General features: G+C 41.3%; 1 protein-coding gene across 4 annotated transcripts in view; it reads left to right on the forward strand.

The window, feature by feature from the left end:
* Positions 1-26,253, forward strand: part of DAAM1 (dishevelled associated activator of morphogenesis 1) — a 164,642-nt gene that overhangs the window by 39,545 nt on the left and 98,844 nt on the right. For all 4 annotated transcript variants that reach the window (XM_045900963.3, XM_054513734.2, XM_045900962.3 and 1 more), the window contains one exon: positions 25,207-25,426. In XM_045900963.3, coding sequence (XP_045756919.1) covers positions 25,244-25,426 — 183 coding nt within the window. In that variant the 5' untranslated portion in view covers positions 25,207-25,243. The remainder of the gene's footprint in view (positions 1-25,206; positions 25,427-26,253) is intronic.

Genomic DNA, 26,253 nt, shown 5'->3' on the forward strand with positions numbered 1-26,253 from the left:
TGGCATTTGAGCTTCAGGTAATTTTCAGCAGATCAAAAGGAAGTGGCAAAATGAAGTTGCCAAAGCAATCCTTATGCTATGATTAGTCTTTTTTTAATCTAGTAGTGTTTTTTAATAGCTAAGGAGCTGGAGATGGAAATTTACTAGAATCATGATTTTGTTATGATTCATTGGCCCTTGCTGACCCCTTGACCTTATTACCTTATGCCTCTTTCTCTTTTCCACTGTGCTTCAGGTACATTAGTCGCCTTTTTGTTTCTTGAGAAGGCCTAGCATTTCTTCCCCTTGAGCCTTTGCTCTTCCCTCTGCCTGGGATGATCTTTAGATCTTTGCATGTTTGGCTTCTCATCATTCAAATGTCCATTCCAGTGGCATCTCCTGAGCAGTCATCCTCATGACTTTGCATCTCCTTAAGAATTACCACCGCTTCAGAGTCCTTGGCTACTCTCTCTAAATATCCTATTTTATCTATCTGGAATTGAAATAGTCATGGCTGTCTGTCTCCTCTTAAGAGAATATGACCTTGAAGACAGGGGCCTCATCTTTCCAGTTCATTAATGGGTCTCCAGCCCCTAGAACAGTTTCCAAAGATTAATTAATATATGCTTGTATATATATTTGTTGAATGAATGAGTGAATTTATTTTATTTATTTTTTTTTTTTTAAAGATTTTATTTATTTATTTGACACAGAGAGACACAGCGAGAGAGGGAACACAAGTAGGGGGAGTGGGAGAGGGAGAAGCAGGCGTCCCGCAGAGCAGGGAGCCCGATGTGGGGCTCGATCCCAGGACCCTGAGATCATGACCTGAGCCGAAGGCAGACGCTTAACCGACTGAGCCACCCAGGCGCCCCGAATTTATTTTAATATGTGTTTTTGAAAACATCCCCAAACTGTTCTTGTTTCGTGTACTTAATATAGACCAGAGGTCAACAAACTTTTCTATAAGGTGCTACATAGTAAATGTTTTAGGTTTTGGGGGCCAGATATCTCTGTTGCAACTACTCAGAAAGCAGGTACAGACAGTGTGTAAACCTAGGTGTGGCTGTGATCCAGTAAAAGTTCATTTACAAAAATTATTGGTGAGGGGTGGGGTGCTGTATTTGGCTTTTAGGCTGTAGTTTGCCCACCTTTTATGTAGAGTCCATCCGTTTTAACCTATACATTCTAGAGTATATTTGAAAGAGTGAGGTTTGAAGAGTAGCTGTCTTACTTAATTGGAAGCTCTATATGTTCATTTGGTTTACAACTAGGAGAATTATGAACATCTGTTCTTGTTCTTCTAGAAGAAAACATGTAGTGAAACTTACTTGTAGCAGGTCAGCAACATTCCAAAAGAGACGTCTCACAGAGGGTGAAATACATATTCAACACTGTTGTAACAGAAAAATTCATTAGTGATTGAGCATTGCAGTGGAAATACCAGGAGAAATACGTAGGAGAACTGAAAATTGAAAAAGTTTATTTTGACCACTCCTGGCCAACCTAGGCTAATATAGGGTTTAGTTTAGCCTGATGCAGCAGATTTAGGAAATGGAATGATCTGAAATTATGGAGAACTTTATGTACTTTTCTTTAGAATAAGTCAAGGTTACCTTATGCCATTGGCATACTTGTGAAAACTTGAGTTTATAAATGTTTTTGTACCAGGACCGACACTAGTAAGACACTACCAAATGTCTGAACTTCGCTAATAGCCAAGGAAACTGTTAGTCCTGGACCTTCTCCCCTTCTTCCCACCCTGCTGCCCGGAGCAGGAACCAGCTGGTCCGTGGAAAGTCTCTCTGAACTAGCTCTTTTTGTTATTTGAAGGATTACAGATTCACAGATGATAGCCCCAGAGTTTGCTTCTGGAATTGGGTTTCTACTTTTCTTTTATGACTGAAAGAGTTAAAGAAAATGCAATGAAAGTTGACTTGTTCTACTAAGCAGTTAGAATTAGATTATAATAATCTTGATAAAAATCCAGTGGTTTTTTTTTTTTTTAAAGATTTTATTTTTTTATTTGACAGACACAGTGAGAGAGGGAACACAAGCAGGGGGACTGGGAGAGGGAGAAGCAGGCTTCCCGCTGAGCAGGGAGCCCGATGTGGGGCTCAATCCCAGGACCCTGGGATCACGACCTGAGCCGAAGGCAGACGCTTAACGACTGAGCCACCCAGGCGCCACCCAGGCAGTATTTAAAACAGCATCATTAATAAACCTAAAACATTTGTATAGGTTTTTGTTTGTTTTTTGTTGTTGTTGTTTGTTTTGTTTTTTGTTTTTTTACCTACCAATCATTTTAAAGTGTGGTAAACACATTTGTATGGGTTTTTGAGACTAATTTGCTAGGTGAGTGTTCCCCGTTATTAAGAATGTTTAGAATCATTCCTGAGTCTTATTTATAACTTCTATGTCTTCAAATTAGTGTGTGTCATAACTTGTTTCTCCTTCAGAACTACGTGTTCTGGTTAGAATGATTGGTGAGGAGATAATTGACAATCTTGAAGAGTCAGATATTTGTTCTTGACATTGCAGTCTTTCCATCAGTGGGTCCAAAGGCTATTTAGAGAGAAATATTGGAGGCACAAATGATTCTTGTTCTTAACCTAATGGCTCAGGTCCTAGAAAGATGAGAGATGACTGTCTTGGATGTCTTTCATCCAGTTTGTTTGTTTGTTGAGATGTCTTTATGACCTTATGAATGAGAGAAAGTTCAAGGGAGTTTAGCAGCACCACAGTCCTCAGCTAGACGGTTGTCATAGACCCAAATGGAACCTGGAGTTTCTCAGGATGTGTCTCTATAAGGAGCAGGCAGCTGGCTTTTGCGGTCTTTTCCTTAGGCTCCACTAAGATAGAACAGTTCTCTAAAGGCCTATTCATATTTCATCTTTTTTGAAAAATTTCTGAGGTCATCCTAATTAGAAGTGCCCTTTATGTCCTCTGAACACTTAGAATACTTAATACCTCTTTTGTGGCATTTATATCTATTGCTCGGTATTTTGCTGTGTTCATGAGTCTCTTCTCTGTTAGATTCTAAGTTCCTTAATGACTGGAACCAAGTGTGATTTCTCTTGTTTTCCACTCTGTAGAGATAGTCTTGGATATAGTTTCTCTTTGCTCTGTGTTCTCATAGCACATCTACAAGTCAGCCTCTCCCTCTTATCTGTTTGATTTCTAAAAGGCACAGAGTATGGCTTGTTCCACTTTATATTCCTTAATCCTTCATATATAACCCTTGACAAATAGCTGCTTAATTAATGTTTAGATGAGTGGAAGAATCAGTAAAGCTGTAGTTGACCCAATAGAACTCCGGACTACCTACATTTGTATGGTTTTTGCCACTATAGACACCTCCTGGAAGTACAGTGTATTGCCCTCTAAAACATCACATATATTGATGATGCATAATAATCAACTATTTGGAACATAACCTAAATGATGTTTCTTCCATCAGAAGCTTTCAACAAAAGAGCCCAAGGCTACTCTTTGTTAGATAATTCTAGGATGGTCAGGCTGGCAGATCAGAATATTGGAAGAAGGATGGCCTGAATTCAAGTCCCTACTCTGCTGCTTAGGAGTGGTTTGAGCTTGTGGAGGTCACTTTAGTGCTCAGTGATGGTTTCTCATCTGTAAAGTAGAAGTGAAAACAGTATCTGGTTGCCTGTGCTTCTCTTCCTCTCAGAGTTGTTGGGAAAATCAAATGGCGCCATGCATACACAAGTACTTAGAAAACTAAATTACCTTACAAAGGGAATATACTATTACATGTTATGAAATAGGGTGATACCCTATGGTTTTAACTTTTACATTTTTCTTTTTCTTTTTCTTTTTTTTAAAGATTTTATTTATTTATTTGAGAGAGAGAGAGCACATGAGAGGGGGGAGGGTCAGAGGGAGAAGCAGACTCCCTGCTGAGCAGGGAGCCCGACGCAGGACTTGATCCTGGGACTCCAGGATCATGACCTGAGCCGAAGGCAGTCGCCCAACCAACTGAGCCACCCAGGCGCCCATCTTTTACATTTTTCTTGTGGTTCTATAAAATAAATAATCCAACCTATCATTAGGACAGTTGGCTATTACCCAAATAGGGGCCTCAATTCCACCTGTTACACCCAAGTCCTGCAAAAAAGGATAGTAATGCCCGGTTAGTGAAACACAGTTTCCTTACTGCCATGCTAGTTCTTTTCCTAGATGGAAAAAGAGAGATGTAGCTAATGTATTTTAGCCCTCCAGCAGAACATTAAATTCTATTGACCACACCTTTGCCTACTCCAGTTTCTCCACCCCCTTCTTTCTCACCTCCCCCAACTGGTTTGACACCTTTACCTGTGATACGTTCTTTTGCAAGGCCTAATGGTAGAATTTTCAGATTCTTGATACTTTCCTTAAATTGTGCTTTGCTTCTGTCTCCCCCAACCCTTGTTAGATTCCTTTCCTTGCCACACAGTCTGTCTCTCACAAACTCTACTGCTGGGGACAAAATTAGAGATGAATGAGTAAAATTTTGGATTGTGGCCTATCTTTGAGAAAGGGCAGTGGAGTGGTTATTTCTGAATGCTTCCTGCTTAGGCATGATGATGACTTTTACATTCTATATTCTAACTATGTCTTTTCAGCACCATACACACCAAAACTTGTGTTATTTCCAAGCCACAGAGAATAAGTCCCCCATTGGCTTATTTAAGATTCCTGGAAAGTCAGTCTGGCAAAATTTTGTTTCCAAAAATAGGAATCATTTGAGAAAAGAGGTGTTACATTATTCATATTGATTTGTGAGCAGCAAAGTCTTTAGAGCCTTCTCTAAAATGAAACATTTGTGTTTGGATGTATGACTTGTTTGTCAGCTTGATTATTAGGTCAATTCTTGGAAAATAATGCCATAGCTTGAGAGACACGGGTTTGTGGTTTGAGGGGTGTAGTTGGTAGAAAGAGAGTCGGCTTTGGAATGAGATAGGTATGGTTTAAATCCTTGCGGACACCTCCTAGTTCTACGGATTTTCTTGGTTGCTTTCTTTATTGTAAAATTTGACATCTGCTTCCCAGCATGATGATAAAAATTAGATAAAATGATGCATACTGATGTTCCACATGGTCTCTGACACTTGGGAGGCGCTCAGTAAGTGAGAGTTTCCATCTCATTTAGTCAAGTGGAACATGAATCAAGGTTGTTTGTTCATTTTTTGCACTGTGAAGGGACAGAACCCACTTAAATTGGTCTAAGGGAAAAAAGTTCATTGAAACATGCACTGGTAAGATATCTGACTTGAGACTTAGCTGGATCTAGTAGTTAAATGATGTCATTAAAACCTCCTCATCTCCCCATTCCTCTTGTCCCATTTCTCAGTTCTTCTGTTGTCTATGCTGGCTTCATTTTTAGCAGTTTCCAACACATGGTGGAAAAGGCAGCTATTCTAAATTCCATGTGTTTATGGTCCTTGTATCTCATGATTCCAGGAAAAAGAAAGCAACTCTCTCATCTACAGCATCAATGCACATAAAGACCTCTGGTCTTTGTTTTGGGTCCCCATCTCTAGATGAGTCACTGCCCAGGGGATAGAGTGCCTCGGTTGGCCACGCCATTGCCATGTGCCGACTGCTATCAGTAGAGAGGCAGCATCACTTGGTTGACTACCCCTTTAGAATCACATGGAGGAGGAGATGAGGTAGTTCCCATAGGTGTGTGAGTAGATAAATAGGTAAGAAAGGTGTCCATTAGAGAGAGCAATCACAGGTGCCAAGACAGATACAGCATGTTCCCAAATTTTGCTGCGTGTGCGTGTGTGCATATGCACCAGCAAGTGTGCTTTAAGGACTCCTTTAGTGCATTTGGTTGTGTGTTCAGGCTGAGGCCTGTGGTAAACCACAGGGGATCTGGGAATTGCCTGAAATGATACTTAGCATTTTATATGTATATACAGAAAAATATTTCTTTCCCCGAGTGAATGTTGTGCGACATGTTCTCTCCAATACAGTTAATAGGGGCTGTTTCTAAGATTCTGCAAAATCCTTGGCTCATCCTCTGCAACATGTTGGGAAAACTTCAGGAAAGTTCCTTTTACAACTGTCCTTGGAAGATCAGCTGTAGATTCATTCTCTTAGGGTTCCACCACTTCCTATTTCCTCCAGTGGGACCTTTATCTTGACTGATGTTTATTAAAAAAGAAAATATTGGTTTTTGAGACTTGGCTAAAATTAGCTGTATTTTGTAAGATTTGAACCAATTAATTTTGTGGGAGCTTTTGTGTTTGTAATTGATAGCTCACCAATGGTGGTGCATGCTGGTATAAACGACCGGTTGAAGAGGCTAGCTGTTCACATAGTTCTGCTTTTCTCAGGCATGAGGGGCTTCTACAGTGTACTACCATTTTTCCTCTTAATTGTAGAATTGTAGACAGGAGAGAGAATTCTGTTTGACTGGAGCCAATTCAAACATTGGAACCAAAAGAGCTTTCCTGCTTACTCAAAATCCAAATGGTGGTTTTATAGCAATAGGTGGAAAGGGCTATTGCACTCCGTCCATTTTTAGAGAGAGAAATAAGGTGGTGTTGGTTCTAGGCTTAGGAGTTATGTGCAGACTTTTATACTGATCCTAAATCCAGAGCTTATTTCTTACAGCTTTCTAACCACGAACTACCCTTCGTCGAGGTTAATTGTTTCCTATATGGGGATTCGATGCTGTGAGGATTAGATGGCTCAAATAAAGGCAGGAGCAACATGCTTCTAAAATGGGTCCTCTGGTTCACTTCATCGGGTGTTAGAACTGGAAAGGATCCTTGAAGAGTCTCACTTGCCTCTGTAAGGATAAACGGAGTCTCCAAGAGGCTGAACAACTTAACTAGGGTCCCAGGGCTACTTGAGGAACAGAGCTGGAATTCAGGTCTAGGGACCCCTTCAGACTAGTAATTTTTTCCCCAGCTATCCCACTTTTTTCTCCGGCATTATCCCCAAAGCATTGTTTTCCTTATAGCACAGCTCAACTGTGGACTCTTGAGGGCAAGAACCAAATTGGTCTTTTTTATCATCATGTGCCCAGTAGTAGCACGAATTAGCAGCAGCAGTAACAGTAGTAGTTGTAATGGTAGGATGATAATAATAATCATGTCTCTAAGAACTTACTCTGGCCAGACATTATTTTTTATATTTTACATATATTTACTTATTTAATCCAAACAACAACCCCCTGATCTGGGTACTATTATTTTCATTTTACAGATGAGGAAACTGAGCTCCAGACAAAAGGGCCTAAAATATGCCTAGAAGGCACTTGGTAAATATTTGCTCAGTCCTTAGAATTTCCAAAGCACCTTCCTAGTCATTATAGAATGTGATGACACTTCACGGGAGGGCATTATTCAGAGGAAATGGTGGCCCAGAGGGCTCTAAGAGACTGAGGTTGGAGGCATAGTGGTAGACCCAGGACCTACTTCGATCCTTTCCTTCTGACCTTGTTAGGGTCATCATTGGATTTCTACAAAAGCACATCCTAAAGGTTAATGGCGAGGGAAGCTCTGAGGCAGCGTCTGGTTTTATATTTACCCACAGGTTGGCCATTTCCAGCATTCTTCATTGCTTTGTATAGATCCAAATTACTATCTGGTATCAATTTCTTTCTGCCTGAAGGACTCCCTTGAAAGAGTGTTGGCCTTTGTTCTGTCACGTAGTCAAGTTACTTGGGATCAGTGAGACCCTTTTGAAGCTGCTTTGAAGCCCTGGGTCTAGGACTCTTTTGGGACCTTTCCTGATGTTTTCTGTAAACTGGCTCTTTCTACTCAGGCTGGTGGGAATGCCAGTTATTCCCAGCCCAGTGTGAACCCTGGGTTCTTGTGCAGAGCAGTACTCAGCCAACGATTTGAGGGGACCCCTTTGTAGATTTCCACAGTTGCTGCCTCATTCTCCCTGAACTTTATCTCTGACTCCTCAACTTAGCAAGACCACTGAGCTTGGCTTGGCTTGGGTTCCCTCTTCCTGCCCTACTGCCTAGTACGTTGGGGTGATAGTAGAGCTCATCTCACTTGGAATTTCCTTCCCTCAGGGATCACTGTCCTGCAGTGCCTTTTTCTAGTAGTTAATACAGTTGTTTCATGTATTCTGTCCACTTGTCTAGTTATTTGTAGTGGGAGGGCAATTCCTGTAGCAGTTAATCCCTCATGGATGGAGATGGAAGGCCAGTGTCTTGTTTGAGGTTCCAAACATTAGCAGGGTACCCTATGTCCCCTGTTTGTTAAGTACAGACATCACCCTCTACTTCCATTTACTTCCTCTCCTCGGCTATATTCAAGGGAACATGGAAGTTACTGGCAAACTGAATTGTTATTTGAAGCAAGTAGAATCTGCTCTTCCCTGTCAAAGATGAGGTGGAAAATTGACTACTCTGTTTACTCACTGCTCACAGAGCCAGAGTCTGGACCTTGAAATGACGTAAGAAGCCTTGGGCTTGTATGCCTGCGAACTAGCTGTGCTAGGGCAAGATCCACATCTGTTTTGTTCATCCTTGTATCCCAAAACTAAACAGGAGAGTGGGCACATACTAGGCCCATGAATGAATGAATGAATGAATAAAAATGTATAAATTATCACACAGAATTGTGAACTTGGGATTTCTGTGTATGTATGTGGGGGAGAGGAGTGATTCTTGACTGCCTGTGAGTTGTACCTATGAGGAAAAACCAGTTTGACGCCTGCCTGCGTGCGTGCATGCATGCGTGTGTGTGTGTGTGTGTGTGTTTAGGTTGATTACCTGTGGGCATCTCTGTCCTGGGTTGCTTTTCCAGTCTGAGCAAGTACAGTTGTTAACCAGCGTGTTTTTCCACAAAGAGACTGGCTTTTACCTTTACGTGTCACTACTCTGTGAGGTGGGTGGTGTTTGTAAGAGGAGAAACCACAGAAGGAGCCAGTAGCCAGGTTAGCAAGAGCATTTGTCACAACTCTGTCTACTGCTGATGAATAGGAGGGAGACCTACCGAAAAGAGATTGTCCTGGTTGATTATTTTCGTGGAATGGAAAGTGGTGTGTATAAGGTAAATGATGATTTTAGGAGGAAAAAAAAAGAGACACGGGACACAGGAAAAAAGGTGGTGGTATATATGTAGAAATCATGTATAAATAAAAATAAAGCAATTTTTTATCATCATCTTAATGTAGATTGAATGTTCTCTTAAAATGCATAGCCTAACTTTTTTGACTTTGTTACTCTGAGGTCTCTTTTAGTTTTATACCATCTCTTATTTTGACATTAATTTTCTTGTCCTTTTTTTTTTTTTTTTAAAGATTTTATTTATTTTTTAGAGAGCGAGCGAGAGAGAAACAGCATGAGAGGGGAGAGGGTCAGAGGGAGAGGCAGGCTCCCCGCTGAGCCGGGAGCCCGATGTGGGACTCGATCCCAGGACCCTGGGATCATGACCTGAGCCGAAGGCAGACGCTTAACCATCTGAGCCACCCAGGCGCCCGTCTTGTCCTTCTTTAAAAAAAATAGTTACCAGTGTTTGCCTTCATCTTCTGTGATCAGCTGTTATGCTTTCATTTGGTGCCCTTTTGTAATTTATACTCCCCATTACTGTATTTGCTTGCTTATTTAAGATTGGGTCAGAAGCCATGAATGTAAGAGGATACACTGTACTAGTATTTCAGTAGCTTTAGAATTGGGCTTTAGGAAGCAGGACATTAAGATTACTAAGCAAGTTCATTCCTTCTGGGTCAAACTTCCTAATAAATACCTACCAAAAAATTCCATCATTAGACACTTCTAGTCTTTTATATAAATGCTCCTGGGGCTGCCAGCTAGAGAGCGGATTCTCTGAAGATAAAGGTAGCAGTATTTACTTCTGTAGCAAAGAATACTGTGGATTTAAGGGGATTCTGAACTGTACTATTTGGTGAAAGTGAGCAGCTATGTTTCTGTTGCTATGGTGATGAGTTGGCATTGCATTGATATATATAGTATTGTCTTTAGGAAATGGTTTGGTAGCTTCTTCTCCTTTTCTCTCCCCACCTCCTTTTCTAAATTAATTATAAGTATAAAGAAAAAAAGTCATTGTTCATTATTGGTGTTTTACAGTTGAACAGATTGTTTTCATTTTGAGAACTAACAATTGTAGGGGTGGGTGTGGTAAAGTGGAAAAGTGCAGAAATTAAACAACTAAGGTCAGAGTGTAGAAATTCATTGACCTTGGACTGTGTTCTTAGGGGGAGACACTTAAGGATTCACTGCTTCTCTCTTTTATTAATTGAGATAACAAATGGATGTAAAGCATGTTGAAAGTGGCTGGCGTATTGAAGAGAACTGATAAATGAAAGTCATTTAAAAAAAATTTTTTTTTGATTAAGTAAATTCTACCCCCAACATAGGGCTTGAACTCATGACACTGAAATCAAGAGTCATATGCTCTACTGACTGAGCCAGCCAGGTGCCCCAGAAAGTCACTTAATTTTTAAAAGGACTAGTTACTTTCTAAACTTTTGGAAACAGCTTGATAATCAAGGCAAAAAAAAAAAAAAAAAATGTAGTCCAAGCCCATTTTTTTTTTTAAACATTAGAATAGAAGGAACTAAGATACAAACAAGTTTCCTTCCTTTTCCAGTGTCTATTTCATTCTCTAGGAGGAGCTACTTAATGGGTTTTTGTAGCTCTTATTTTATCACAGGCTAGACAATTTCTTTGCATGTTCAAATAAGTATATTCCTTTTTACATTTGTGATATTTTGATTTTGATTCCACAACTTGGACTTCTGATATACTTTAGACCTCTTAATGATAGAAGAGATGTCCCATTATTATTATTATTATTTTTTAAAGACTTATTTATTTGAGAGAGAGAGCACGAGTTTAGGGAGAGGCAGAGGGAGAGGGAGTGAGAGAATCTCAAGCAGACTCCCTGCTGAGCACGGAGCCCTACGTAGGGCTTGTTCTCACGACCCTGAGATCATGAGCTGAGCTGAAATCGAGAGTTGGTCATTCAACCAACTGAGCCACCCAGGCGCCCCTCCCATTCTTTTTAATGGTTGTATAGTATTTCATCACACAGAGGTACCCTACATCATTTAACCAGTCTTACATTGATAGCTTCTTGATGACTTTAGCCACTTGATGACTTTTGGCTGTTTAACAATATTTCTCAGAATATGAAGTACAAATATTATCCTCAGTCCAACTACTCCAGGCTTTGTATATAAGTCAAAGTAACCATTTTTTTTTTTAAGGTTTTATTTATGAGAGAGAGAGAGCAAGAGAGAGTGTGAGCAGGGGGAGGGGCAGAGGGAGAGGAAGAAACAGGCTCCCTGACGTGGGGCTTGATCCCACGACCCCAGGGTCATGACTGAGCCAACGCAGATGCTTAACCAACTGAGCCACCCAGGTGCCCCTGAAGTGACAACTTGAAACAGCTTTTTTTGTTATTGCATTTAGAACAAATTTTGCAAGAGAGGCAGTCTCTTTGGTGTCTACTGAGTTATGCAATAAAGCAATTACTGTTCTCACCTAATTATATAGAAAATTACAGAGTAGGGTGGAGTGGGCACACTGTCTATTATCAGCTTCCTTCACACTTCCCCCTTGATGACTGTGAAATGGCCTTTTTTTTTTTTTTTTTTGGCCTGGTTTAAATCAAGAGTGTAGTAATCCATGTGTCGTAATAAAATTCAGTAAAGATCTTTCTTCGCTATATGTTCAGCTCATGCAGTTTCAGAATCATTAAGCTATGTGAATAACTTCCCAAGGATGTTTGTCACATGGAGAGAAATCACCAATGAGAAAATAGTCTTTATTGTAGCTGCTGGTTATTTCTATTTTGGTGGATTGTTAGCTTTGCTTATGAAAAGAGATGATATATGTTTACCAGTTCACTCACTCAACACACATGTTCTCCTGTCCTTGGCAATGCCTGCTAGCTCTTACAGCTTTCCCCTATCCCGTCTCTATCCTCAAGGTCTATGCATTGCTTTTATTATGTACAGGTTAGGCCGTTTTGATGTTCATATTAAAAGGAAAACACTGTCCTTCTGAGATCACAAGCCTCCTTTGTACTTCCTTAAGACTCTATCTCTGTATGACTTCTTAACTTTCTGAAATGGCATCACTATCCCACTCTTCCAAGGTCATCTGGGATTTCTGGAAGTGACTTGGAACTCATGTGCCAAAGGAACCCCTGTTAACTCAAGAGGTATCAAATCGAGTTCCTTCAGTCTTTGATATTTTCCCAGAGTTTGATAGGCATAACACATTGGGTGATGCTGGACCATTTGTTCATACCTGGTCATCATTGTCCTGTGATTTGTGTGTATTTATTTTCTATTATCTTGTGACGATCTCAGAAAAATCCATTTTACTTTTCCCTTTTCCAGTGTATATTTTCCAGTGTATGCACCCAATGCATTGCTTCCACAGTAATGTTAACTTTGGTTCACTGGGACGGACACCAGTATACCGGTAATCATTTTGCAGTTCTCAGAATCATAGATTTCCTCTCCAGCTGTTTGCAATGAATATTTAGTGATATTTGAAGGAATCAGGTTTCAATTACATAAACTTTGGAAGATGTAGCCAGGAAATAATTAGAATCTTATCTTGTAGGACTATTGTCAGCATTCGGGCTTCAATTTCATAAAATTCCTTGATAAAATCTTGGTTCAGGAAAGACCATCTCTTGCCTTTTATGAATTATGAAATCACCATGTTTTCATTTGGTTCTATAAACACTGTGGTGACTTTTTAATGATTGATAAAGAGGTCCCCACGGGTGCCTGGGTAGCTCAGTCAGTTAAGCCTCTGACTTCGGCTCAGGTCATGATCTCAGGGTCCTGGGATGGAGCCCTATGTCAGGCTCCCCGCTCGGCAGGGAATCTGCTTCTGCTTCTCCCTCTCCCGTTCCCTCAGCTCATGCTTGCTCGCTCTCTCTCAAATAAATAAAATCTTAAAAAAAAAAAAAAAAAGGACCCCAAACTTTTCACCTTTTAAAGATAGAACCTCAGGAGCATGTATTTGGGAAAAAATTGTTGGAAGCCAGCTTTAAAGTTGTTGTAGTCAAACATTCAGTGCCCAAGTAAATGTGGATGATGCATACCTTTTTAAAATTTCCTAAAATAGAGAAGAATTTTGAAAATTGTACTGAATTCCCTTTTATAAAAATATAGTTTTAAATATATTTGATTGCATCGTAAGACTGTACCAAGTACTAAGTTTCATTCCATGTATGAGCATCCTTAAGCCTCTTGTTCTGGGCCATATTTGTGATGCCCTTATAATTTCTGATCCACAATAGAAGTATAAATGAAACAGAGACAGATAAAAAGAGCCAATAGTAGAACTTCCCAACTTTATTTTTAAACTGGCCCTGTGACCAGTTGAAGAACTTCCAACGTAATGGCTTTAGTGAACCCAGAAATTCTCCACTAATTGCCTCTTGGGGTATGCAAAATTTAAGATGAAACAAAACATTTTTTAAAAGTTTGTCACATTGTCATCCCTGTGGCTGGTACCTGCAGACTTGGGAGTATTCTTCCTCTCTGTGTTCATCAAGGTTGCATCTAGCATTACATTGAAGTTTTTATTTATTTTATTATTTTTTTAAGATTTTATTTATTTATTTGACAGAGAGATAGCACAAGTAGGCAGAGAGGCAGGCAGAGGAAGAGGGAGAAGCAGGCTCCCTGCCGAGCAGGGAGCCCGATGCGGGACTCGATCCCAGGACCCTGGGATCATGACTTGAGCCGAAGACAGCTGCTTAACCGACTGAGCCACCCAGGCACCCCAACATTACATTGAAGTTTTTAGATTTGTTGGCTGATGTAGAACAACTTTGAAATGGGCCATTTTGGTGGATCTACAAATCAATATAATATCGACAGTGAAGCTGTCTGCATTTTTGGGCATGGGTTTCAAGTATGCACAAAGCAAGCTGTAATTTTAAATAAGACTAATGAGTTATTCAGGTGTATACTTAGGGTTTTAATGGGGTTATTGGGAAGGCTTGCAAACTTTCTAGTTTCAGTAGAATACTATATGATGTGCTTATAAGAGTTCATTATCCATGTGAAACCATAGGTTCCAAAAACTTAGATGCACGTGGAAATAAGAGCCACTGTTTACTGAGCATCTTCCATGTGCCAAGCATTTGGCTACTAAATTCTTTAACAACTTTACAGTTTATATTTCCAATTCTGGAAGGATTTCTATGCATTCACATATATAGATGTTTGTGTATTGTTACAAATACAGTTTTGTTTTAGCTTTAACATAGATGGTGATACATATGTTTTGCTATGCAGCTTGATTTCTTTCTCTTTTTTACCTCCTTTAGCATGTTAGATCTTTCCCATGTCAGTATTCACGGACCTAGGACATTCTTTGAACCTGGGCATAGGATTCTGTAGCACTGGTTCACAAACTTATCTGTACATTGGAATCACTATGGGCCCCCAATACCAGAAAATCTGATGTAATTGGTATGGAGTAAATAATGCCCGGGCATCGGAGTATGAGAACCAGTGGTTTTGTTTGTTTGCTGGTTTGTTTTTTTATTGGGTGGGGAGGAGGGGCAGAAGGAGAGAGAATCTTAAGCAGGCTCCACACCGGGTGTGGAGCTCGATCTCACAACCCTGAAATGATGACCTGAGCTGAAATCAAGAGTTGGACGCTTAACCGACTAAGCCACCCAGGTGTCCGGAGAACCAGTGTTTTTATATTGCGGGTGTACCAACATTTATCAAAACATCCACCTGTTGAAGGACACATAGATGATTCTCTATTACAAATGATGAATGGGTTTTCTGTTACAGCGTTGTAGTGAATATCTTTGTTAATATATCTCTGTACTCATGTGTGAGTATATCTGTAGGTTCATCCCTATATATGGAATCTAGGAATTCTTAGATGTGGATCAGAGGGCCAGTACATTAAAAACAACAATAGATATTGCCATTTTGCATTCCATTGAGGCGATGCAATTGACTTTCCCAGCCACAGATTATTAGATTGCTCATTGTGGGGCTGAGGTGCGCACCGCACCCCCCCCCCCCCCCGCCGCCTCCATTAAGAAAAAGTTTGTTCTGATTTTGGAGGGTTGTATATCTAAGTGTTTATGGAGGTTCCCAACATGAAGAGAGATTGGGGAAATCCCATGTCGAAGCTTCATTTCTCTTGGTCTTTTTAGTGCTGTGTGCTTTGGAAGTTAGTTTTATAGGCTGACATGACAAAGTAATGCCTTCACTTCCAGTCGTTAGAGGGTATGTGTGTCTCCCATGAAGGGCTGGGGCAGGTTGGATTGAAGAAGCAGCACCCACTAGAGGCACACAACCTCTCAAACAGGTGGGGGCCGGAATGCCTCTTTACTGCCTTATTTCTACACCTGAACTTGCATCCAGTTGAAGCTTTTACCATCATCTTTTCATGAGTCTCTCTTGAAGATTTATGATGTAAAATTTGTAGGTAGAATTTTTATGAAGGGCAGGGTGGTACTTTCGAAGGGAGTTCCAGTTTTCATAATGTGCCTCCGTCATCTGCCCTTCTTGTTTCTGGGTGGCTTCTCCTCGCCTTGTCATGCGCAGGACTCATTAGTAACAGCCTGAGCGTAGGTGTGGTGCTGGCCTTGCCCAAAATGAACCCCTCTGAGTAGTAGGCATTGTGGAGAGACTCAGGATCTAGTAAACAACTCACCACACTGTAATTTTAAACCCAGGAATCACCATGGACCTAGCTTTCTATAAACATTCTTTACATTTGTAATGGCAAATGGTGGCCATGTCCGCACATGTTCAGAATGACCTTTCTGAGGCAAAAGTGTGAAAGCCTGTGGCTCCGGGTGTTTGCAGTAGGTTGTCTAGTGTGGTGATCAATTCCCAAGACTTCATTGGATAGAAGGATGCCTTCAGATGTACAAAGTAGAATAATAAGTAGGTGAGGTTAGTGCCTGAGTAAAATGTGAAGGGGAATCGGGTCGGTGTTGCCAATGTCAGCGTCCTTGCAGTGACTGAGTGGGGTGTGCCGTGTGGTAGCTCTTGGGTAAATGGTTGGATTGAAATACTCATCTGTCGGGTGCCTGGGTGGCTCAGTTGGTTAAGCAACTGCCTTCGGCTCAGGTCATGATCCTGGAGTCCCTGGATCGAGTCCCACATCGGGCTCCCTGCTCGGCAGGGAGTCTGCTTCTCCCTCTGACCCTTCCCCCCTCTCATGTGTTCTCTCTCATTCTCTCTCTCTCAAATAAATAAATAAAATCTTAAAAAAAAAAAAAAAGAAATACTCATCTGTCGAATGCTTCAAAATATACAGGAAAGCTAAGACTTTTTTAAAGTGCCTTTTCCCACATTGCCCCTAAAACTCTCAGAGAATTTCCCACAATTCGCAGATAAGCTGACTAACCTGCAGAGCCCTTGATTTAGTGATGACAACTGCCCTGTAGAGATTAAACCAGCCTCATTCCAGGAATTTGTTCTGCCGATACACACAGGAATGTCAGAGAAAGGAATCTGGTTAACACATTTCCACCAAACAGTAGTTAGCAAATATAAATCCTCCTTCCAACTTTTTAATGTAGTTCTCACTTCCCTTTGTAACGTCCACTTAAAATCCATCAAACATTTATAGAGGACTTTAGGATGTTGAAGTCTTTCCTACAGTTCCTCCAGGAGAGAAGTGGGTGAGCTGCTATTTGAACCCGGGTCAGGTCTCCACGGCTGCCTGTGTGTCATGTTGCGTCTGTTCATTAGTTTTACCCTAACTGAAAAGCACAGACATTTTCCATGAGAAAGATGGGGGTTTCTTAATAGTTACCAGAGAATGAGGCTAAGTTTAACCAAGAACTTTTGTTCCACATGGTGTTTCATTTTCTCTTGTTGCAATTCTATTAATCTTGGCATAAAAGTGGTCAGAAGAACATGAACAGAGGAAGGTAATTAGTGAGTTTTGAATTTTCTTTCAGTAAACATGAACATAAAAAGTCCTGTAGGCAAGCTTTTATTTCTTCATTTTCAGTCCAGAGAACTGTAGTTTACCTAGGATGCCAGTGGACATTCTTCTCCATAAAGGCCTGCGTACAAGTAAAAATTATACCCACTTGGCAATAAAATACCTTGATGATAAAATGTAGTTATGATATTTGAGAGGGAATAAGATCGAATAGCCTCTGGTTTGGGGGCTGTGAGGGTCAGTAGCAGACTTCACTTTCCCAAGAGACCATGTGTTAGGTCCTCACTGGGGAGAGGAACTTATATTACTGTGAAGGTGACATGGCGAGTCCTTGGCCCAGAGTACCTCCAGTTTATCTTCTCTAAGTCCTATTCAGCTTTACTTGAAGATCTGGAACACGTAAGTTTTTCAAACTAAGTATATATCCAACCTCTTCTTTCTCAGGATTTGCCAGAATTATTTCAATTGTGAGAAGGTTCCAAAAAATGAGTAGTCTACTTGTTTTTAGGCACTATCTTTTAATATCCCTTACATTTTTGGTTGTGGATAGCACCAAAGTGTTGGCTACTTGTTTGGGAAGGTCTGAGACCTCACGTACCTGATGTGTGGTCAGTGCAGTGGGGGAGGCCTTTTAAGAGGCACCACATCTGCCTGTTGCCGTGAAGACTCTGACTTCAGGGGTCACTTCAGTGGGGTCAGAAGAGGACCGGAGCACGTAGGGTACAGGCAGTTGTTGGTGTCTTGCAACGTACAGGTGTTCTCCTCTGGTGACTGTGATGTCTCACTCTCCTGGTCTTCCTGAAAGAGCTGCTGGGTGATTCAGGAAAGTTGCTTGTTTTACATGTTTGTTAAAGAACAAAACTTGGCCCGTTGGAAGAGTGAGAGCTTTGATGTGACAACCGGCCACTGAGTTGTAGCTTCCAACGTTTGTGTAACCCCTCCTTTAAATTTGTCTTTGTACAATTTAAGTGGATCCCTTAGTGGCACTGAAGAGAGAAACCTAAAGGGGGAAAACGATTTTCATTTCTTTCGGCTTCGGCTTAAATTTGTTTATTGACTTAACTCACAGACTAGCAACAGGTCCACAGGCCCAAGGGCACACAGGCTGTCTGGCAAGGCTGTGCTTTCTTTGGTGGGGAGCTCCAGTGACACTTTTGGTTTGGCCCTTCTCCCAGATGATCAAGAAGAGATGTCCTGGCTTCCAGACTGGTTTCTGTCACGTGAACAACACATACTTCCTAACTCGAGAACCGGGTTGTATTGGCTTTAGGGATTTATGGCCTAAACCCATGGTTAAAGTATTGAGTCATGACAGAAGAGTCATTGCCAGCTTTTAGGGTGAAACCTGGAAGTCCCCTCCTTTGCTCTTTACATGAACAGGGGATGTTTTCTGGCAGGAGTCTGTGACTTGGGCTTGGAAGAAAGGCTTAATTATGTGCTGGTTGAGGCTTGGGCTGGCTTGAGGGTGTGCATGGACTTCACTTGGGTTCCTTCCTCCCTTATCTAGGGAGGAAGTGGGGAAGGATTGGGACAAGTTTTGGCTTCCACTTTGTGCACACCCCCCGCCTGCACCACTGTAGAGTGGGCACAGAGGAGGGGGTGTGCTTTGCGTTCACTCACCTGCTTTAGGCAGTGGGTCAGAGAGTATCTTCAGGGTGCCTGGGGCTTTTTTGGATGTTTGGGTTTTAGTCTTCCTGTCAATGGTGGGGTGCCCGTATTGTTTTCCTCTTTCTTCAGGAAAGTCAGTGGGCTGAGGGGACTGACTGCAGGGTGTATTTCCAAAAGCCACTTCCAGAAGTGCCCCGTTAGAACATCCTTTTGGGACGGAGTGTGTGGAAACGGATGGCCCTCGGCTGGACATACTTACTGAGAAACGCCCTTTCCGTTTCCTGGTGGAGAGGATGTTGAAACTTGCGGGGAAAACACATCCCCTTTCAAACGTTCCTCCTGCAACCTTTAGACTGTATCCCATGATTTTTTTAAAGCTCCAAATAGTATTTGGCATCTGGTGTGCTTGGGAAATGAAACCAGACATAAGGAATGTGAGAGGGGAGAGAGATGACCAAGGAAAGAAGCAAAGCAGTTTTTTTTTCTTTTCACATTCTTCTTGATAAAGAGAATTTAGGTTAATGTTATCTGTTGTTGAAAACAAAAGTGCATGTCAGGGCCCTTTGGAAAATTGCAAAATGTGGGGCAAGCAGCAGCTCTGAAAACAATAGGTATGGCAGTTAAAATGGAGGGTTCCCCAACCATTCTCTTTAAAGTGGCTCTTAGGGCATATATATATATATATATTTTTTTTTTTTTTTTTTTGCTTGTTCCTCTTTTTATGTCTGTGACATTGTCTTAGAAAGTCCAGAGACCATTTACAATGCAGAAACAATGACATATTTTAGTATTGAAATTAAAATTGGAGAATTAAATGTGAATTGTCTTGATTAAAAAAAAAATAGAAGTGGGTCACGGTATACATGGTCCCCCACCACAGTTGGCAAGTACATGCAGAAACTCTCAACTGTCTAACCAAGTTGGTGACTGGTGGGAACTCAGTCTCTCATTGTCTCCCTTCCGGCAGGATCTAAGTTGTTTCCCTGGAACCACTTTGGTTAGAGGAGAACCTTGATACCTTAGCCAGTGAGCGTATCCCTCAGTCTGGACAGACATCTTATCAATGTGTGGCAAAAGTCCCTGATGAAGCAATTAGAAAGATGTATGCGTCTTTTTTTGTCAACATGATTTCCAAATTTACCCCATACATTAGGTACCAATATTGTGTTGCTTTGTGGGAAGCAAACCTTACGTATCCCATATGTGTTGTGACTTGGCATTATCAAAAAAAAGTGTTAAGGAGGGTTTTCTCGGAGACTGTGAGTTCTCCAATGTTTTATATCATCACGATCATCATATCTATATTCCCGAAAATTTGGCCCTCATTTTTTGACTGTTACCACATTGAGAGTCTTGTTTGTTTTGTTAAAGAGCAGTACAAATGACTCTGATTTCGAGCTAGGCCGCAGATGGATTAAATTTCTTATTCTTTGCTAAGCAAAATGCACCTGCTCCAGAATCTTAAGTAGCTTTTTAATTGCTTCCTTGTGCACGGCATAGCAATAGTCATCTGTAATGTTATAGATGGATTGCATTTTGGATGTCCCAGAAGTGACTTCTTCCCCTCTGCAATGGTGCCAGAAGCTGAGATTAGAAGATGTGTTCTGGTTGAGGGCCCAGCTGTCATGGTGGAATTAGTCCTTTCCCTCAGGCTGATCTGATTAAAAAGGGGCCAAGCTGTGGAAGCATAGGCCCCAGGTTTCAGTAACAGCATTCCTTCTTGATTGGACAGAGTTAGCAACTTAGCTGCTCCCTGAATGTCCTCACTAGGCCGTGATCTCCCTGAATCTGAATTTTCTTCATCTTTGTCTCCAGCATCTAATACTGTGTCTGGCTTACTAAGGTTCAGCTGTGATAGCTGAGGAAGTGAATACTTTCTTGGGCAAAGTGTTTATTGAGTGTAAGGAATAGGGAAAAGATTCTATCAGTGGGTCTATTTCCCATAGAGCTTACTTGTGAGGGTGGGTGGAAAAACCAGGCACCAGCTAGTTCAGCCAGAAAGAAGCTCCTTGCTCAAGGGAAGCTGCAGATACCCGGAGGATGAAGTCTGTGAGGCTCCTGTCAGCATCAGAAAGCTTGACAAGTGGCTAAGGAGCACTTGGCGGTGTGATTGACTTTACATGTCTTGGCATTTCTGAAAAACAGATCTGCAGGCAACTGTGGGAAGAACACCCAGTCACACAACCCTGAAGTTCAGACACGAGACCATCTGTTCACTTAGGCATTTATGTCTTTGCATTCAACAAACATTTATAGAGAATATACCATGTGCCAGGGACTGAATGAAACCTAGTCCCTGTCTTCAGGATCTCATAGTCCAGTGGGGAAAACAGACATGAATTTAAAAAAAATCTAGACAACCAAAAAACACTCAACTATGTATATGGTGCTTGGGCTGTGAAAAGAAATGTGTGACCATTTCTGGGAAACCTAAGGCCCATTAAAATAGTAGTATTTGAGTGGGTCTTAAATGGTGAGTGGAAGATGGTCAGGTACAGAAGGAAAAGAGCGCTCTAAGCTGAGGGAACTATGGATGTGTGGGCTCAGAAGTGTGACTCCTGTCAAGGTATGATTTCTATACGTACACAGGTGTGTGGGGGGCATGTGAGTGGGCAGTGTTCATGATATTGGAAGGCAAGGGTAGAAAATAAAGTAGGCAAGGGCTAGGCCATGGAGGGTCTTATGGTCCATGCCGGAAGCTGCACTGTATCCAGGAGACACTGCAGAGCTGAGTGACACAGTCAGATTTATGATGTGCTGAGAATAAATCCCAGACTCCTCCCTCCGGTGGGCAAGGCCCTGGGGTCTGGGCTCCTACCCTCTCCAGCTTTTTCTCTCTCAATACTGCCATTACTCATTACGCCCCCGCCACACTGGTCTTCCTTCCCTGACTCAGAGGTGCCAAGTTCCCCACCTGCTCTGGGCTTCTGCATATACTCCTTCTGCCTGGAGTCCTCTTCCCCCAACACTTTGCAGGGCTAGTTCCATTTATCCATTAGGTCTCAGCTTAAATGCCCTCTCTTTGGAAAGGCTGTCCATGATCAGTATTCAACGGTATTGAAACAGTATTAAACAGTATGGAAAGTCGCTGTCTCTACCACCACCACCAGCATCCTACCATTTTCTTTCACTTTCTTCTTGTATCCCCTGTAACACTAATTAAAATTAATATAGTTTAGTTTACTTGTTTTTTTTCCATGCCTTTTCCCAAACAAACAGTTTTTCTAAAACTCCCTGAAGGGTACATCATCTCATTTTCGTCCCTCTTTCCTTAGTGCTTAGCACAGTGTTTGGCACATAATCAGTACTAAACAAGCTTTTTTTTAAGAAACAGTTTATTAGCACTGGATGTTATACGCAAACAATGAATCATGGAACACTACATCAAAAACTAATGATATACTGTGTGGTGACTAACATAACATTAAAAAAAATTAAAAGAAATAAAATAAAAAGTTTATTTATTTTTAGTAATCTCTAACATCCAGTGTGGGGCTCAAATTTACAACCCCAAGGTCAAGAGTCTCATGCTCTTCGATTGAGCCAGCCAGGCACCCCAGGACTCAACAAACTTTTGAGTTAATGAATTAAATGATGAATATGATGAACTAGGGCAGTTGTTGATGACTTGCAGCCCATGGGCCTTCTTGGGCACACCACCTATTTTTGTATGGTCTATAAAACAAATTAAAAAAAAATATTTTGTGACATGAGAAAGTTATATGAAATTCAAATTTCAGGGCGCCTGGGTGGCTCAGTCGTTAGGCATCTGCCTTCTGCTCAGGTCATGATCCTAGGGTTCTGGCGGGGTTCCCTGCTCACCTGGGAGCCTGCTTCTCTCCCACTCCCCCTGCTTGTGTTCCCTCTCTCACTGTCTCTCTCTCTGTCAAATAGATAAATAAAATCTTTTTTTTAAAAGATTTTATTTATTTATTTGAAACAGAGAGAATGAGAGACAGAATATGAGAGGGAGGAGGGTCAGAGGGAGAAGCAGACTCCCCGCTGAGCAGGGAGCCCGATGCGGGACTCGATCCCGGGACTCCAGGATCATGACCTGAGCTGAAGGCAGTCGCTTAACCAACTGAGCCACCCAGGCGCCCGATAAATAAAATCTTAAAAAAAAAAAAATTCAAATTTCAGTGTCTACAATAAAGTTTTATTGGCACATAAGCATGCCCATTTTTTAAAGATGCCTGTGGTTGCTTTCATAATAAAATGGCAGGGTTAACTAGTTGTGATAGAGGCTTAAGGGTCCACAAAGCCTAAAATATTTACTATTTGGCCCTTTACAGAAAAGGTTTGTCAACCCCTAGACTGGGGAATCATGGGCCAAAAAGAAGAATTGAAGAACTCTTGTAGTCATTTTGGTGAGAGATAAGGGGAGGCTGAACCAAGGTCATGGCCTGGAGGTTGGAGAGGGTGGGGATTGGATTCCAATTGGATTAAGCATGCAGGTTCCCTGACCTCTGTCAAGCTTCCCTGCCCCATTCCCAACCAGGCTTCTCCAATCAACATCTCCTGATGTTTCCCAGCAAAGCAAGTCTCTAACTTCTCTCTTCCTAACTGCCCCACTCCCTCCCAAGTCCCTCCTTAGGTCCAACATGTGAAATGAGGATGATGGAATGAAGTGATGGGTGTGAATATGCTTAGTAAAATCACATACACACACAGGCAGCTGTTGGGATTACTTTCTCATTTGTGATGTGCTAGAGCAGTTAAGGAGGGTCGGCCAGAAGTGTCTACTGCCACTGAGGGGTCATGGGATGATTATTTTGCTTCCATTTTGGTCTGTATCTGGGAGACTAGGTTCTGATCAGCAGAATTCCAAATAATGTGTATTAAAAATGGCAGCCTGTTGGAAATCTCAACGCTTTGCCATCATCTACAGTTTAAAGATGGATTTAATGGAGGACCTTGTATTTGGAGTTACACAGAAGAGCCAGCATAAAAACTTGGCCTTCCCACCTTGTGCCTTTGTTTGCACTGTTCCAAAATGCTCTGCTTTCCATAATCTATCAAAGCTCCACTCATCCATCAGATACCATTCCCAGATTCTTCCCAGTGGACTTTATGCTTGATTACATAGCACTGACTGGTATGATGTGCCATATGACCTTTGTTACAACTATTTGGTGCACTACTTTCTCACCGGATTATAAGCTCCTAGTGACCCATTTCACTGATGTATCTTTAGGTGCTTATAGTGCCTGGTATATAATAGGTATTAACACACATTTGCCAAAGGAATCCCAGGTACTGCGTATTGCCTCCTGTAGCCTTGCACAAGTACACTCTAGGCCAGGAGGTGTATACTTCAACAGATTGAGATATTGGATGTCTCAGCCAAGTCTTTATTCCAGAGCCGGTTGGATCATCACATAGGGCTACAAGAGGGACACGCTGCCCTTAACATTTCCCTCCCCTTCCCATTCTAATTGCCAGCTTCCTGAGACCACTGTCCCTTAAGTGAGCAGGATCTTGACTCTAGAAGTGTTTGCAAATCCTAGTTATTTATGAGAACTTTTACTGGAGTTTGTATCATTGTATGAGATTGTTTTTAAAAAGCCATATGGCATCATGTTGTACACATCATTAATTCTTTGATTTGCTTTTTTCACTTGACAGTACAACTTGGGAATTTTCCCAAGGGAGTACATATAATTGTAATCTTAAACTATATAATCATTAAAAATCTAATTTTGTGGTAGAAATTCAAATTCAAAAGTGTACAAAATGAAAAGGAATAGTTCTCCAGTCCCCTATTTTTATTTTACAGGCTACTGCTATTATTAGCCCTTTCTTATATATATTCATAAGTACGTATATACATTCTTTAAAACATAATCTTGTAGTATATATATCATACAGCATCTTGAACATGTTTCCATATCTACATGTACAGATACCTTATTTTTAAATGAGTACACAGTGTTCTATTATGTGAATATACTATAACCATGTCCTTATTGGTGAACTCATTTGATCTTTTCTGTCTGAAAATCTCTGAATCTTCTAGTTCATCTGAAGTCACTCTTCCTTTGTTATGAATTTAAATTATTCAACATGATAAACAGTAACTGAGTGCCTCCTTCCTTCCTGGCACTGTGCAGGGCATGAGTGCCAACAATTTGCTTGATGTACAGTTCCTTCCCTTGACTTGGAGTTAATCATGGTCTAACAGGAACGTACTCTCTTGAGGAACTTAGAATGTGATATGAGCTGGAATGAATAGATATGCCTCAGCATACGTATCATTAATTCTACTTTGGGAAGGTAGAAAAGAAGAAATTGATATCAAACTTTAAAGGGTAAGAGATCCTAGATTCCTAGGGGTGAGGAAGAGCAGGTCATTCTTGCAGGGGAGTTAAAGAACAAGACGGGTTGACAAGAAAGAGCATGTGATAGGCAAAGAATGGCCAGTAGCCCAGTGCGATTGGGGGCATATGCTGTGTCATGCAGGGGTAGGGTTGTACTGTTTGCTCAGCAGTTGGTCACAGGAAACATTCAACAAGTGAATAGAAGGATGTGCTCTTTGCCCAGCTGGACTCCAAATCCACTTGGGGTTGTCCTCTCTGTGCCCTACAGGGCCATATCAACCGTCTCCAGTGAAGAGGTCTCTGCTTGAATTGGACTGACTTAAAAAACAAAACAAACAAAAACAACAAAAAAACTTACCCATTTTTTTCTTCCTTAACCATGTCCTGTCTTCTTTTTTGCAGAGTTTAGTCACTTCAAGAAATAGAACAGAATTCAGCCATGGCCCCAAGGAAGAGAGGTGGACGGGGGATCTCGTTCATCTTCTGCTGTTTCCGAAATAATGATCACCCAGAAATCACCTATCGGCTGCGAAACGATAGCAACTTTGCGCTTCAGACCATGGAGCCAGCATTACCCATGCCCCCTGTGGAGGAGCTGGATGTCATGTTCAGTGAACTTGTGGTGAGTCCCCAACTTCCTTCCTGGCAGTGGTTGAGAGCCAGGAGTAGGGAGAGGATGTGCATGGTTTGGTTTGGTTAGCCATGGGCTTGGCCCTTTTTCAGTGAAATGACCCCTTTATATTGGCACCCCAACTGTGAGCACTGAGCCTCCAGAGGAAGAGAAAGAAGAGGGTAGCATTACCACATTGAAGGGCTTTGCTTTAAGTGGAGGGATTTAGACCCTTAGGTCTTCAAATATGTGGCAGAACTGCATCCTAAGTTGCTCTTTCTATTCTTCCCCATTCCAGTCTGAGTCTATATTGTGTGCATAAATAATTCCCTCATCTGCTTCACACCTTCCACAATTCCCTAATGCTTTCTCCACCCCTACTCTCAATGTATAGTATTAATGTCTTTTTAAAAATTAGTCATACTCCTCCTCCTGTCCTCGATCCTTTGATGAAGGACATTATTATGTAAGTACAGTATAATTATTTATCCTAATGATAGGATTGTAATAATAACTGTTGTGGGAAACTTTTTATAGATCCTATCATATTTTAGAATCCACTATACTGAAGTGAGAGATGTATCTGGTATAGGACCCATTCATCAAAAGATGTAAGTGCTTTCTTTAGCTTAGCTTTTCAGGCACTTCTGAAGTAATGTTTCTTTCCATTCTATGTTTTTGGGGATATTATGGCACAGTTTAAAGGGTAGTGGCATGGAAATTAGGAAGACGTTGGTTCGAATTACTGTTCCGACTTTATTATGGAAAAAGCCTATAAGCCTGTTTTCTGGAAAGTGAGAAAAAAATAATGCCTCCTCCTAGTTTGATGTAGTGTCTAA

The sequence above is a fragment of the Mirounga angustirostris genome, unplaced genomic scaffold (genome assembly GCF_029215605.1).
Source record: "Mirounga angustirostris isolate CCGP_5_RB_7025 unplaced genomic scaffold, mMirAng1.0.hap1 SCAF_9, whole genome shotgun sequence".
NCBI lineage: Eukaryota > Metazoa > Chordata > Mammalia > Carnivora > Phocidae > Mirounga > Mirounga angustirostris.